This window comes from Brassica oleracea, chromosome C7, assembly GCF_000695525.1.
Source record: "Brassica oleracea var. oleracea cultivar TO1000 chromosome C7, BOL, whole genome shotgun sequence".
NCBI classification, from domain to species: Eukaryota; Viridiplantae; Streptophyta; class Magnoliopsida; order Brassicales; family Brassicaceae; genus Brassica; species Brassica oleracea.
In genome coordinates, this window is record NC_027754.1 from 23,281,209 (window position 1) to 23,296,951 (window position 15,743).

Sequence of the window (15,743 nt, forward strand, 5' to 3'; positions counted from 1 at the left end):
GTTTATAAATTATATTTTTTTAGATTTAAATTAATTTTATAATATGTTTGCTTATTTATTATGTTATTCTTAGCTAAAGTTCTTATATGGTATTAAAAATTAATCAAATAATTTATTTTCATGTCGGATGAAAATGAAGCTGAAGAATTTTTTTAATATTTATACTATTATTTGCGAACTGATTTTTCACATTCGAAGTCTCTCGTTAAAAGTTATAGTGGTCAGAGTTGTTGCTACCCTTGATTAATAATTAACTTATTTTATCATTAAAAAAAACTGACTAATGGTTTTATTTTTTAAGTAGATATATATATATATATATTATTTATCTTTCTGTTTTTATTAATTTCGATTATCGTAACAAATAATAATTTTTAGATAATGATAATATAAAATTCAATTTCTTTTAGTTCAGTTAATATGTATACAAATTGTTTATATTATTTTTGGATTATTATTATATAAAACGAAATATATATTATATAATATAAAAATATTTATACAAAAATATAAAATATATTATATACATATATTTTCTATGATAACGAATTGTTTCACAAATTCTGATTACATTAAATTGCAGAAACTATAATTAACATAATTATTCTTTAATGTTAAACTGTCCAAAACAATATAATAATACGTCCACATTATTACTTCTAAAAAAAACTAAACTCAAACAAACATAATACATCATAATTTTTTTTTCAATTGCTCGATAAGTGTGGGTTCAGTCAAAGCATATTTTTGCTTTGATTAAAGAATCTTCTAATTTTGTATGGATAAAGGTCCAACAATGTGTAAACAATGTTTTAAATTTTACATAGAACTATGAGAGATATTCAACTGTTATAACATTTTTGTTGTAAGTTATGTCTTCTATGATGATTTTGGCTGATTTTACCCGTCATAAAATAAAGGTAATAGAGTTGAATTGTGATGATTTTTGAATTAATAATAAACTTTTGTAAAATCCTTAGATAATTATATTTCGTAAAAAAAACTTGATATCATTTTATATTTCTAGTGGTTAATATTATTATATTTATATATGATTATATATTATAATTTATTAACCTGCAGTTTAACAATGTTGACCTAGGTTAACTCGTTGACTCAGCTGAGAGTAATACGATTCAGTATCCGGGTCATATTTAAAATATTGGTGTGGTGTGTTTATTTACGGAAAATAGTTGGATTTATTTATTTTTTTATAAATATATGTATCCCAATGTTTAAAATGCATGAGCTTAAATATCCCTCTAATCATACCCTACAATCAACTAACTAGATTTTGACCCGCATGTCCGTGCGGATAAATTTTTATTTTATAAATTTATAATTTTGATATATCATAAATATTTTAAATAAATGATTTACATTTTATTGTTATATATTGTGTAACTCTATAATCTTATTGTTTAGGTTTCTTATTCGACATTATTTATATATAATTATTTTTTTATACATTTTACTTTGTATTAATTATTATTATATACTAATATATTTTTGAGTTTGGTACAATAAATTCATATTATGAAATAATCAAATAGAGAAACTCTTCAATATATTTATTTTTAAAAATTTCTACAGTTTGCATACAATATATTTTAAAATTTTATTTAGTTATACTATGAACGGATATTTGTTTAGGATAATTTATATTTTCATGTTGTATTTAAAAATATATTTTAGCATTTCTATTATTTTAGTATACTGTGAGATTTTATAAGTAAATACATTGTTCAGTTTAAGCAATTTGGTTCGATTATTTTAGTATTTATACATATAGCATCTATCATATTATTTTAGTATTATATTAATTTTAGTATAATATATAAAAAAATATGACAAAATCATATTATTTTAGTATAATATATTAAATTGGTAAATTAATATAATTGTTATTTTAATTCATATATTATTTCTATTTTAATATAATATATAAAATAATTATAAAATTTATAAGAAAATAGCATATAATATTAATTTATAATAATATTATATTACTAATTACGAAATTATCATGCATTAATTTAACAGATTTAAAAAATTTGTTAGATTTTTTCTTAACACATGTTGTAATAACTATTAGATTTACAATTAATTTATAATACGATTATATTACTAATTATGAAATTAATCATACATTAATTTAAAAGATATTTAAAAAATTTGTAAAATTTTGTTAAATTTTTCTAAATATATTTTGTAATAACTTATAGTAAAATTTAAATCAGCAGTTAAGATTGATTTAATATTAATATTATTATAGTTATTTAAAAAATTTAGAAACGTTATATATTTAATAGATAATGCGAATAATTAAATATATATAATTGATGAAATGGACCTAGTATGATTTTTTTTTAGTAGAGAAAATTATACTCTCTTTTGATAGAGAAGATGCATTGCGAGTGATTAACGTAAATGGGCCAAATTATTATGATTAATCATCCAATTTATGACGACGACCAAAAATTACAGCCCAAATATATGTTCATCATACATAAACAAAATGACTCTCTCTCTTCTCTCTTAAAAAACTTTGAGAGAGAGAGAGTGCCTTAATTAGATTAACTCGCCGGATTTGTTACTGGCGTTATACTCCCGGTGTTCGGGCTTCGACTCTGGCAAGCAGTGGCTCCTATAGCACCGTCTTGGCCGGCTTACCTCTAGCCTCTGTGTCTCGCCATACATTGACTCAACTTGTGAACAGCATATGTAATGTCAGGTCTAGTATGTGTCAGATAGAGTTGTTTGCCAACTATCTTTCGATAAACAGAAGCATCAGGTAGGATATCACCAGTAGACTCTGAAAGCTTCAAGTTAGGCTCCATAGGGAGAGAAACTGGCTTGCACCCAAGAAACCCAGCATCCTGAAGTAACTCCAATGTGTGCATCCTCTGATTAATAGAGATCCCTGTGTGATTCCTCGCAATCTCAAACCCCAAGAAATACTTTGCTGGTCCAAGGTCACGGAGATTGAATGCAGCTTGAAGAACCGACTTGAAATGGGAAATAGCACTATCATCATTCCCAACAATCAGAATATCGTCAACATAGACCAATGCAGCAATGAATAGAGAAGGAGTGTTCTTGATGAATAGCGAATGATCACCAGGAGATTGTGTAAGACCTTCACCGAGAATCACACCAGATAACTTGTGATTCCATTGCCTTGAGGCTTGCTTAAGCCCATAAAGATACTTATTAAGCTTGCATACAGAGCAAGGAGGACACACTTTGCCAGTTAATTCTTCATATCCTTGTAGAATGGTCATGTAGATTTCCTCTTCAAGATCACCATTGAAGAACGCATTGCTAATATCAAGCTGAAGCGTAGACCAATTCTTGGCAGAAGCTAAGGCAAGAAGCATCCTGAGAGTCCCAAGTTTTGCAACTGGAGAGAATTTATCCAGATAATCCAAGCCTTCAAGCTGAGTGTAGCCCTTTGCTACTAACCGTGCTTTAGGTCGCTCGACAGTGCCATCAAGATAAATTTGATGGTATAAACCCACTTACAACCAACATGATGTTTTCCAGGAGGAAGTGTACATATAGACCAAGTTCCAGTGTCTTCCAGGGAATTCATCTCAGACTTCATGGCACCCTTAAACTCTTCGGATTTCATAGCCTCAAAAAAAGTTTTAGGAGGACAAGCGGTGGTGATTGAAAGAACAAAGTTGCGGTGTGAAGGACTTAGATTTTCATAGAAAAGAACAGCAGAGATAGGATATGAAGTGGTATGCGAAGTATGAGAAGAAAAAGGTGTTTTGTTAAGTAAGTAACAGTGATTTTGATCTAGGTAAGAGGGAACCTTAGTTTGACGCTTTGTCCTATTGTTGTTAGGCAAATTAAAAGGAGCCGAAGAAGAATTGGAAGCTTCAGAGAGAATAGGATCAGGAAACAAAGTTTCAGGTTGATTATAGAAAGGAGTGTCAGTCGTTGGTGAATCTCCAAGATCAAAGAATGCGGGAAATGGAGAATCAGGAACAGGAAGAGGTAGAACATCTTGACTGAATATGTCAGACATTGAAGGTTGAACAGTTTCAGAGAAAGGAAAGCTATCTTCATGAAAAATCACATTGCAAGAGATAGAGATGGTATTTGTGTGAAGATCAAGAACTTTATAACCCTTATATCCCTGAGGATAACCTAAGAAAACACAAGGTGAGGTGAAAGCTTGTGACGATCTTTCAAAAGTGTGGAAGTAAAGCATAGACATCCAAAAACGCAAAGATGATCATAAGAAGGAGGTTTAGATGTTAAGAGTTCAAAAGAAGATTTGTTTTTCGGCAAAGGAGGAGTTCTATTTATCAAGTAAACTGCAGTTTGTACACAATCACCCCAGTGAATTAAAGGCACATTAGACTGAAAGAGTAATGAATGTGCAACGTTAAGAATGTGTTGATGTTTTTTTCCACAACAGAGTTCTGTTATGGAGTATATGCACAAGAGAAGTAATGAATAATGCTTGTGATTTTAACGGAGATAGAGGCGGCAGATGAATTGGCGGATTAGGCGGACCTGTAAAAGCCGGAAAACCGGATCAAAGAAACGATATAATATAAACGACGCTAAGGAAAATATATAGACGATTCAAAACCGTAACGAAAATGAAACCATGGAGTCGAGATGAATCTCTTTCCTTAACTCTTAATATTCGCTCCGTTAGTGCGACGGGTCTGTACGAATAGGAGTCCCAGGATAAAACCATGATAGGTTATCACGCGGCACTCGTGAAGAACCTCTAACAAACTAAAATTTTTACGAAACACTCTCTAGACTTACGCTATAGGATTTGCTGGTTTTCGTTGTGAAAAAACGTTCGAGAAATGAGAAGAGAGATGAGTTGTATTTAAAGAGATGGACGAGGAGCGGCTTCCCGTAACTGTTGCATAACGTGCGCTCGTTAGTGGGGATTTGGCAAAGATCTCGGGAAGTTCAAGTTACGAACTTATTCCCCAAGACTCGCTATCTCTCTCTTTCTTATCTCGTTTAAATATTTCGAGAGGATAAACATCATGACGTTTTTATTTTCTAGACAAACTGCTTGTCGTTTCAAAATAAAATGCATGTTGTTTTTGAGATTTTAAATGGCAAAATGTTGAGCTTAACTTGGTCCAAAAAGAATATTTTTATCGGGCCGGAGGCCCTCCACCAAGACCCAAGACCCAGCCTAAGCCCACGCCAAGCCGAGCCGGCCGGACGGCGGCGGCGGCACGCGCGTGGGGAGTCTTCCTCTCTCTCCAAGCTGTTTAACACATGATATCAAGTGGTCATATATAAACACCTCATTTCCTCTTGTTCCCACCGATGTGAGACAAGTATCTTCTTCTCATTATTATTGTTTTTGGGCTGTTGAACTCACATGCCTATGTCATTTATTTTTCACAATTTCCATTAAAGCCCGGTGGCTATAAATTGATCCAACACTTGTGACTAGGACACACCATTTCCTTCACTTTCTCTCCCTGTTTATATACCTTAAACGTTGGAACTTTCTTGATGCTCTCTGCTTTCGCCAATGCCAAGCTCTCGTCCACATCCACCTATAGACGAAACATACCCAGTTTAAAAACCATATCTTGTTATGTAACAACACAAGATTGAGCATAAGAACATGTGGTCTCGCCATTGTAGAAATGTACTAATGGATATCGCAAGCACAAGGTGTTGACGAATGGAGATATAACATCGCTTAGTCGGTTTGATGATGATTTGAAGTAAAACACAGAGATTCCTGAGAAAGGGAAGTTTCTTTTTCAGGAAAGAGAAAACTTAGGAATCATGCAACTCGCAAAGTGGGGTTAGTTAGTTAATTAGTTTCTTACCGGGAAGTGATGTCACGGTCTTGAACTTACCAAAGTTGAAACCTCTTCAACTTCATTATTGAATCCCAAGTACTTATGTTCTTCTTCCCATTTGTTCGATAAAGCGGTCTTTGCTCTCTGTAAAGACTCAACAACCTCACTCTGGAAGTTCCTTTCTCAATACCTCATAGTCTCTAACCGCATCATCCCAACTCAAACACTTCAAAACTCTACTGTTTCAAAGCTCTTTATACTTTAGCGCTTGATTACAATCATCAACAGATTGGTCCCACATGCCAAGCTTAAACCAACACGCTGCTCTGTTGCAATACAGAACCGAGTTGAAACCATCGTACTTGAGCCCGTCTCCGTAAGCCACACTCGCTTCTGAATATCTCCCGAAACTAAAAAGCTGGTTTCCATGTGTACGAGCTTTAGCCACATTAGTTACATATAACGAAAATGTCCGTTATTCAACTTTTTTCTTGGGAATGGAGGGAAAGGGAAAAAGACTTGACATATAATGAAAATGTCCATTACATGTGATTCTTATAATTTAGATTCTTTCATTTCACAGTAAAGAGAGAGACCAAAGCATTGTGCTCTCACCACACTTCAAATGCTAGATCATCTCTGGATCTAAACCGCTTGAAAGTTTCTTTATTCCTTTTCTCATGTATCTTCAACAAGTAAAGGAAGAGCTCCAATTCTTTTAATCTCTCCAAACTAACATTCACAAGAGACATCAATACTGAAAGCAGAGAGAACATCACATGTGGAACTCCAAAGATATCATTTATTCAAACAAAACATTCACGCCTACAACTTCCAAAAGCTCTTGTCTATCTTTTCAAAACACGATTACATTTTTCATAGAAGCTGATAAGTTTAACAACCCTTACACTCAGTTGGACTGACGCAGCTCTGGTCGAACGAAATCTGCATCTTCAGGAACAGAGATATCGACCGTAGGCCTTAGCTGTGCACAAACCTCAATAGCACCATGGACTGGATCAGCAAAGAAGTTGCTGATCAAGTCTTTGTTGATTGGTGCACCATTGTCCACAGCCACCAAAGCTTGTTGAGTCAGGTTGTAGTCGAACCTCGGTGCCCATTTCCTCGATCCCAATCTTGCAGTGGTCGAGCAGTTGTCCACCATGAAGGACACTCCTCTAGCATGCATAAACGGGTTTAGAGAGTCAACAGATTCAATCACACTCTCGTTGATGATCTCTGAGTATGAGTGACCCTTCTTCCTCAAGATCTCGATCTACATAAGATCACAAAAACCAAGATTTAATGTTTCCGTTGACCAAATAAAAAGATACAGTAAAAACTCTATAAATTAATAATGTTTGAACTATATGGTATTTTATTAATTTATAGAGTTATTAATTTACAATTTTTTTAATTCTCTATTTTAGAATATATTTTTATAAAATAAGAAAAATAGTTGATTTTAATTTACATATATTAATTAAGTTTAAGAAATATGACTTTTATTTATGTTACTTGGTGTATGTAAAATAATTTATTAACTTCTGAGTATTATTTATCTACTGTATATGATTTTTAAAACCAAAATCAAACTGAACATAAACAAAAGACATGCGTACATACCTGAGCCATCATAAGAGCAACGTAAACTCCAGCAGTGAAGGGATACAACGGACCCAAGTCACCAGCTGGTCTTGACTTCCTGACGCGTTCACCGACCTTCCACATTCTTGTCTGATCAATCTTTCCCATTGGGAATGCAGGCAAGCCCTCCTTGTCCTGTTACAAGCAAAGATATTACCAATTGCCATCAAAATTACTTTGTGTAAATGTAAGAAGAGAAAAGGTTTGAGCGAGGAGTCATTACGTAGAAACGGCGACCGGCTAAGACAACACTCCTGATTTCGCTGCCAGCTGCTACGTCCTCGTAACATTCATAGAGAATCTCCATGCAAGGATAGAAGGATGCACTGTAGGCAGTCTCGAAATCTTTTTTGCCTTCTTCGGACAAGGAGTTGTAGACAGCCAACATTCCCTGAGTAGAGATAGTCCTCGAAATGTTTCCTGTGATGCACTCTACTGTATTCTTGTAAGCCAAGTCTTCACTCATTCCGTTCTCGGTGTACCTTCTGAACAGAGACTCCACTATTCCGTGAACGGCACCAAGCAAAATACCTATTTAACAAACAAAAAGATTGAAGATAAGTTTCAGCCTTCAGGCATGGGATTGAGAATAGAAAGACGGTTATATAAGTGAGGCCTCAACGCACCTCTTTCTCCAAAGATGTCACTCTTGTACTCTTGCTCAAGAGTAGTAGCAAAGGTAAAAGGAGAACCAAGTGCTACTGACCATCCTAGAGCAACATCTGCGGCTCTACCATCAACATCCTTCAAACAGATAGTGAGAAAAATGAACACGGGAAGGTATAAATAGCTTTAGCTGTATAGAGAGATGGAAAACCTGGTGGACAGCAAAACTAGCGTTGATTCCAGCACCGTTGATTTCTTTGCCTTGGACATAAAGCCTTCTCACAGATGGACCCATTCCTTTAGGGCAAACAGCTACCACGCTGATGTTCTTTGGGAAGTCAAGTCCCATTGACTGTAAATGCCCCAGTAGAAACCCGTGTGACAAACCGAGAATGCTGTTTGGTTTCAAGTGAGAGAATATTTTCTCATAGTTATCAGCCTGTACAAACATGATACATTAGAGCTTAAATATATATACGTTAAAATCTCAAGCTAATTCAAGATTCTGAAATGCACTAACCTGAGCAGCGTCAGAGATCAAAAGCAATACAAGATCACTGCCGGAGATAGTTTCCCATATATCACCCAAGGTACCACTTTCTTCGGTGAAGCCAACAGCACGTGCCTCCTCGAACGATTTAGAGCCCTTTCTAAGCCCAATCTACATTTTCATGGAATAAAAGAAAAAAGAAACCAAGTCAGGGCATAGGCTTTCAAGTAAAAGCAGGAAGCAAAGATTTAATCTGAGAAAAAAAACAAAAGTATTAAAGACAACACATGAGTTGGGGATTACCTTAACAACGATGTCAGACTTTGCCTCCACAAGTGAATCCCTTAAATTCTGAGCTTGAGCAGGTCCCTGCAAATATATATATACATAGAACTTAGCACGAGAAACGCAGAAGAGATAAATAAAATTGTACTAATCTAATCAGTTTTTTCTTTGAGACTCAAATACAAAAGAATACACTTTAATATTAAAGTTATGACCAATTTAATTCACATGATCTAATCAAGAAACTATCTCCACAGTCAACAGTAATCGCTTTGCTTTTTAAGTAATGAATCACAAATCAAAGCATAGCAATTCAGTAAGCACCGAAAGAAGTAACATGTTGATTAAGGAAAGGTCAGACACTAGAAGATAAGAGACAAAAACTACCTGAGATCCCCAGCCAATGACACCAATCTGCTTAATCCCTTTGAAAGCATCAGGAAGATGCTTGAACAAGTCCCTTCCTCCTCTCACAATGTACTAAAACAAACATAAGCAAGAAAAAAAAAACAAATATTAGCAATAATCATAAATGATTAACCCAAAAGAGAAGATATTTATAGAATAAGAACCTCTTCGTGACCAGCAAGAGAGACTTTCTCCTTTTTGAACACAGACGTCTCAAAATCGAGAGAAAGAGGGGCTCTGACCGCAGCCGACGCGACCATTCTCGCGGAGAGGGAAGATCCGGTGCCATTTCCAGACACGGTGGCGGAGAGAGAACTCAGAGACTTGGAAGCAGAGGAGATGAAACCGATGTTGGGGAAAGCAAAGGTTGAGACTTTCGATGACCTAAGGGCTTTGGAGGAAGAAGAAGCAGATGGGCATGAGAGGGAAGGAGCGATGGATGAAGTCGCAGCCGCCATTTGAGCCTCAGAGTGTTGCTAATTAGGGTGGAGAGACAACAAGCGCACACCTCTCTCTACTCAAGACGACGAAGTGATATATATTTAATTAAAAATAAATAAATTATAATAATGCATACAAATGGATCTAAACGTTCCCCTTAAAGGCCTGTTAAGGCCCATAAAACCATTATCTCGACGTTCTTTTATTGGTTGGTCTATCAACAACTTTTCCAGAAGTGGACGACACACGTGTCTGCTCTTTGTCAGGAGTCTAAAGAGTCGTCAACACAGTGAACGGTCTAGATTTAATCGGATGGTCTAGAGGCAAAGCCAAGTCGTGAAGGGCCATTTAAGGCCCAAAAGGCTCAAACTACGTGCTTTCATTGGTTGGTCCACCAATTGCTTAAATGTTGACTTCCAAGCGGTGATGATACACACGTGTCAAGTCTTTGTCAGTAAGTCCTTAAAGTCAATAAAATGAACGGTCCAGATTTAAAGTAAGTTAAGAGGATCGGGTGGAGTACAACTAACGCGGAACCTCTGCGTCTCTTCGTCTTCTCCGAGTCGTGAGATTGTGATCACAGTAGGGCAAACAAAGACTTTAACTTTAAAGATTCTACGAGGTGTGGTTGATCGATTTAGTCATCTGGGTTTTCTTCTCTAGTGATTCTGAGAATGGATCAAGCTTCGTCTTCATCGAATGTTAAGGATGAGAAGAGATCGTCCGCTGATTGGGAGGGACCCCACGGTATAGTTTCAGCTTTTGCAACGCACAAGTATGGCGCTTAAAACAGATTGGCGATTGACTCTGCTCGTGATGTTTCATGTGGTTTCTTGTTCATGAACCAGCATGTTGGTACACACGAGAGTAATCGTTTCTGGTTTTGTGGAATTACTTAGTGAACCGTTGTTTGAATTGAGAACCCGGTTTATTTTAAGTTTAAGTAGAATTGAACTACGAGTTATGACACCAATTCGAACCCAGTATACATGGTAGAGACTCGGCATGGAGAGAGAGTCCCACCAGGGTTCGAGCAAGAATATTGGTACAGACCCGAGAGAAGGAAAATAAGTTCCGCTTCTCCCTCTGGCGCGAGTGATTTCGCGGGAGGTGGTTACAGAGGGGAGTTCTGATCAAACTCTGCTGCCTCTGTCCCTGGATCTTCCCTGAAGTGAAGATCTATGGTCGGGAATCGCTATCCTAGACAATCATGCTGTCTGAGTTGGTAGCTGATATAAGGTAATCTAAATTACCTTTCTTTTTTTTTTCCTTTTTTATTAATTAATTTAAACATGTGATATGGAAAGCACTATATAACTCAACCTAAATTTAATAGAAGTTAGGGGCTTTATAGCAGTTCTATTTAAATATGGTTTATTTCTCTTACCAAAATATAGGATTCATTTAGCAGTGTCTATGTAAAATTATATATGTTTCAGTTCGAAGATGCAGAAAATAATTTTTGACAATAAATTTCAAAGTTAGACGAAATTAAAACACAAATAATTCAATTCATTCATGTGCCTTGAAAGTTACCTTGTTAAATAGATTGAATTTCCACAGAAGTACTCTGAACTTGGCATGGACATCCGGTTCTTCGGGTCGGGTTCGGATCGGGTCTCGTCAGGTCCGGATTTTTTGGGACCTGGAAAATTAGACTCATATAAGTACTTATAATTTTTCGAGTCGGTTCCGGGTCGGTGGAATTTTATAACCTACTCAATATTCAATTTTTTTCTGTTACCCAGTTTATTATTCCACCTAATTATTTTGTCCATTCTAATGCATGAAATTTTAATTTGTGTTTAATTAAAATTTAACACATATAATTTAATAGAGATAACTAGAGTGATTTGGGTACCCATTTGGATTCGGTTCTGTTTGGATCTATTAGGGTTTGAATTTTTTAGGATTAAAGATTTAAGCCTTATTAGTATTTATAAATTTGGTTTGGATTCCGTTCGGATCTTTGAGCTTTCGGTTCGGGTTCGGATAGCTATTTAATTTAAATTATGTAAACAAATTTAAAAAATCCCAATATACCTTGACATCGTTAAAATTCAAATAATAATAATAATATACAACATATTAATTTAAATAATATATGCTAAATATCTAAACCTAACATAAATTTGGGTTTGGTTTATATGTTAGAATGGAAAACTGTAGATATTTAATGTATTTCCGGTGTTCTGAATATTTTTTTGTTGATATTTTGGATATTTAATTTTAGCTATTTAAAGTATTTGGATAATTCTAAGTATTTTTAAGTATTTTGGATATTAAATATAAATCTAATTAATATATTATGTATAATTCCTAAACATTATTTGATAAATGATTTGCCACATGGTTTCTTTACAATCACTTTCACAAAAAAATGTTACATGGCTACTAAACTTGGTGACATACCTCATTTCTAAATATCATGTGGACAATTATATTTAATGTTGATTTATATTTTTGATAAACTTTTTAGAATATGATAATAACTCATACATTGATTTATATATTTGGTAAAGTTTTTAGAATATGGTAATAATTCCTAAATCATCATTAACATAAATATATATTCAAATATGAAAAAAAAAATATTATTTAGTTACATTTTTATAATTATAAAATTTTATCACTAAAATTTTCAATATAATTTACAATTTTCTAAAAAATATATATATTTTTATTCGTAAAATCATTAGTTTCTTTTATAAATCTACAAATTTTATAAATATTGTTTAGTTTTAATTTTTGATAATTATATCATGTTTATATCATTTTATTAATTTTATACAAGTTTATTTAATATATTTAACCAAAATAAATAGATTAAAATATATTTAAGGTTAAAATTTTAAATATATACATATATATTCTTAAATATAATTTTAAATAAACAAAATTATTTTTATCTTAATTTTATATTTAATTAAATTCATATCAAAATACTTGTAAGAAAATAATAAAATCTACAATATCAATAAACAAAACGTGATTATGTTAATTAAATGCAATTTTGTTAGTTTGATAGAAAAATATGGAAAATTGATCACAATATTAGTTCAGTGTAAGGTTGGGAATTATTATCCAAGATGGATCCGATTCGAGATCTACTTCGAGTCCGTTCTGAAAATAAGATACCCGGGATGCCTGGATCCGGATTCGGATAGTAAAATCAGGATCCAGATTTTTAAAATATATTAAATTTTTAATTTTATTAATAATTATATTTGATATAATAATATTTATCCATACAATTAGTTTTAATTTTAATTTTTATAATATTATATACATGTATATATTTTCAAATATTGTATAAATAGTTAATTTATGTATTACTTTTTAAAAAGAATTATTATTATTTTAATTTTTTTTTCAGATCCGAATATCCGCGATTATTACAATAAATAGAATCTAAATACCAAAATCACGGATCCAGATCTAAAAACCTTGAAATTTTTGGATATCCGGATCCGTCAAACCGCTGGGATCAATGGAACGGTTGAGAAGTTAAGAAGTAGTATATTGGATGTGGGTACTAATAATAGTATACGGGGTAGACTGGAAGTTATGTCAACCCTTGGCTGGTCTATCAACTACTCAATGTTGACTTCCCAACGGTGGCCGTCCACAGCTGTCTAGTCTATATCAGGAGTCACAAAGGTCAATACAATGAACAGCCTAGTTTTAAAGATTGGGTGGTTAAGCCGTTAAGGTAAGCTCAGAAACATGCCATGTTGGAAAACGTCCGGTTAATCGTGCAACGGTGACTGACAGTGGACGGACGAATTAATCCCGAGTAGGCCGAGGAATCATAAAGCCCATTCATTAAGGCCTGTTAACTGTTTTAAGGTCCAAAAGGCCGAAATCTCAACGTTCTTTCATTAGTTTGGTGTAGGCCTAGTTTGGTGCATCAACAACTCCTTAAATGTTGACTTCCCAGCGGTGGACAATATACACGTGTCTAGTCTATATCAGGAGTCACAACAATCAACGTAATGAACGGTCAGGATTTAAATAAAGTTAAGAGGATCGGGTGGAGTACAACTAACGCGAAACCTCTGCGTTTCTTCGTCTTCTTCGACTCGTGAGATTGTGATCACAGTGGGGCAAAAGAAAGACTTTAACTTTAAAGATTCTACGAGGTGTGGTTGATCGATTTAGTCATCTGGGTTTCCTTCTCCACTGGTTCTGAGGATGGATCAAGCTTCGTCTTCGTCGAATGTTAGGGATGAGAAGAGATCGTCCACTGATCCTGTGACAGTCGATGAAAACGAGGAGAGAGAAGCTATAGAGATTCCTCTCTTCCAAGTGCCTGAATGCTATGTTTATTTGGTAAAAGTTCTAACCTTTATTAGATTATATTGAGATGGGTATTTGAAATTTCTAATCTTGATTAGGTTCTATTAGGATTATTGGTTAGATAATTTCTCGATGGGGTCTCTGCAACCATATTAGCGGTTAGAGATGCCTTGAAAGCTCACTGACATTGTAAAGTGCCGTTGTTTAGATGATCTTGAAAATTCACAAAAGATAAATGTATAATAGACAACATTGCAGCTTGATGGACTCGTTTTATTCTACGGTTTATGTTTTCTACTGTGTCAGCAAGTGAGCTCGTCTTCGTCTTGTATGTATGCAGATACCTCCAAGGAAAAGTGCAGCTTCATACAGGTTCTTTCTTGCCTTCATGATCACACAATGTCTGATCTGTAGTTAGGAGATTCTTTAAGAACCCTTGTTTCTGCTGCTTAGCCACTGATCAATAACTCGGAACAAACTTATTGAACCAGTTCCTGAAGTTAGTAGGAGTGTCTGTTTAAACTTAATTTGTATCAATATAGTCACTTTTCTACTTACATTTGCTTTTAATCAGCTCAACTTGGCTTCTTAGGCCAAAGATGTGAGTAACCTGTCGGAAGATGGAGATAGACATGTGTTCATACCTTTTATATGAATGATCCTTACAGGGCAGATGAGTGGGACGTGAACAAATGGGCATGGGAAGGGGCATTGAAAGTGGTGAGCAAAGGAGAAGAGTGCATAATTAAACTTGTAGATAAAACCACAGGAGAACTTTACGCTCAGGCCTTTCTCCGAGATGGTGAACTTCATCCAGTAGAAGCCGTAATCGACAGTAGCAGGTAACAAAAGAAAATGAACTTGGTCTTATCTTATCAATATGTGCAGCTATTCTAACATCAAAGCTCTGTTTTTGTCTTGTAGATACTTTGTTCTCCGTGTTGAAGAAAACATAGGTACTGACCATATAGATATATCGAGATGTAACGTTGTTTTCGATTATACTTATTTGAAGCCATTGCAGGTGGTCGTGCTCGTCATGCTTTTATTGGACTTGGATTCAGAGAGAGAACTGAAGCATATGACTTCCAAGCTGCACTACATGACCACATGAAGTAACATTCCACTTCTATTCAGACTTTAGAACAACGACATTATCTCTGAATCTCTCTCTCTCTCTTTGGTAAAGGTACCTGAACAAGAAGAAGACAGCAGAAGAGATGGAACAACACTTTCAGAACACATCATCTGTTGATTACAGCTTAAAGGAAGGAGAAACCATTGTTCTTCAACTAAAAAATGTAAGACTTACACTTATTATTCTGCAAGTTTCTTGTTTTTTTCTTCACATTGAGATGATTGAAACAGAGGAGCGAGAAAGACACAAAGACTAAACTGGTAAAAAACTTTGTTGTGTACTATATATTGGCCAAAAACTTGAGAAACAAATTTGTAGCTATAAAATTGTAGAGCAATCTAAAGTTAAACATGAAAATGAAATTACATGATGTAGACGGGATGAGTGAGCTCTACTGGTTAGAGCCTTGGGGACCAATTGTCATGCTTCCGGGTTCGACGCTAGCCGGAGGCGAACTGCTCTTCCATGTCACAAAAGCGGGTACTGGGTCTTCGGGCTCAGGACATACCCTCCCGGGTGAAGCTGGCCCGCTGCCTGACCGGGCCCAGGGATTGATCCGCGAAGCGGGGAACCCTGGATTATCAAAAAAAAAAAAAAAAAAAAAAAAAAAAAAAAAAAA

At 34.6% G+C, this 15,743-nt stretch overlaps 2 protein-coding genes across 2 annotated transcripts in view; one reads left to right on the top strand and one right to left on the bottom strand.

Annotated features, from left to right (window-relative positions):
- Nucleotides 1–6,506: 6,506 nt before the first annotated feature.
- On the bottom strand, nucleotides 6,507–9,769 carry LOC106306608 (ketol-acid reductoisomerase, chloroplastic-like). Its single transcript, XM_013743282.1, has 9 exons — nucleotides 9,411–9,769; nucleotides 9,226–9,318; nucleotides 8,857–8,922; nucleotides 8,584–8,724; nucleotides 8,275–8,502; nucleotides 8,084–8,201; nucleotides 7,681–7,988; nucleotides 7,437–7,592; nucleotides 6,507–7,086 (listed from the first exon to the last, which is right to left on the bottom strand). The coding sequence occupies exons 1-9, from the start codon at nucleotides 9,702–9,704 to the stop codon at nucleotides 6,721–6,723; spliced, it is 1,770 nt and encodes a 589-aa protein (XP_013598736.1). The 5' UTR covers nucleotides 9,705–9,769; the 3' UTR covers nucleotides 6,507–6,720.
- A 3,909-nt stretch (nucleotides 9,770–13,678) lies between these two features.
- The window catches only part of LOC106302889 (uncharacterized protein At1g03900-like), an 18,609-nt gene continuing 16,544 nt past the window's right edge, over nucleotides 13,679–15,743 (top strand). The window contains exons 1-8 of the mRNA XM_013739293.1: nucleotides 13,679–14,019; nucleotides 14,327–14,358; nucleotides 14,655–14,828; nucleotides 14,911–14,942; nucleotides 15,011–15,101; nucleotides 15,176–15,287; nucleotides 15,355–15,384; nucleotides 15,457–15,604. Of these exons, the coding sequence (XP_013594747.1) occupies nucleotides 13,882–14,019; nucleotides 14,327–14,358; nucleotides 14,655–14,828; nucleotides 14,911–14,942; nucleotides 15,011–15,101; nucleotides 15,176–15,287; nucleotides 15,355–15,384; nucleotides 15,457–15,604 (757 nt within the window). The 5' untranslated portion in view covers nucleotides 13,679–13,881. The remainder of the gene's footprint in view (nucleotides 14,020–14,326; nucleotides 14,359–14,654; nucleotides 14,829–14,910; nucleotides 14,943–15,010; nucleotides 15,102–15,175; nucleotides 15,288–15,354; nucleotides 15,385–15,456; nucleotides 15,605–15,743) is intronic.

Coding starts and splice junctions, on each gene's coding strand:
- LOC106306608 (XM_013743282.1), bottom strand. CDS start 9,704: ATGGCGGCTGCGACTTCATCCATCGCTCCTTCCCTCTCATGCCCATCT. Junction 8,923..9,225: donor TCATTGGCTGGGGATCTCAG/GTAGTTTTTGTC, acceptor ATATATTTGCAG/GGACCTGCTCAAGCTCAGAA. Junction 8,503..8,583: donor TGATCTCTGACGCTGCTCAG/GTTAGTGCATTT, acceptor ATGTTTGTACAG/GCTGATAACTATGAGAAAAT.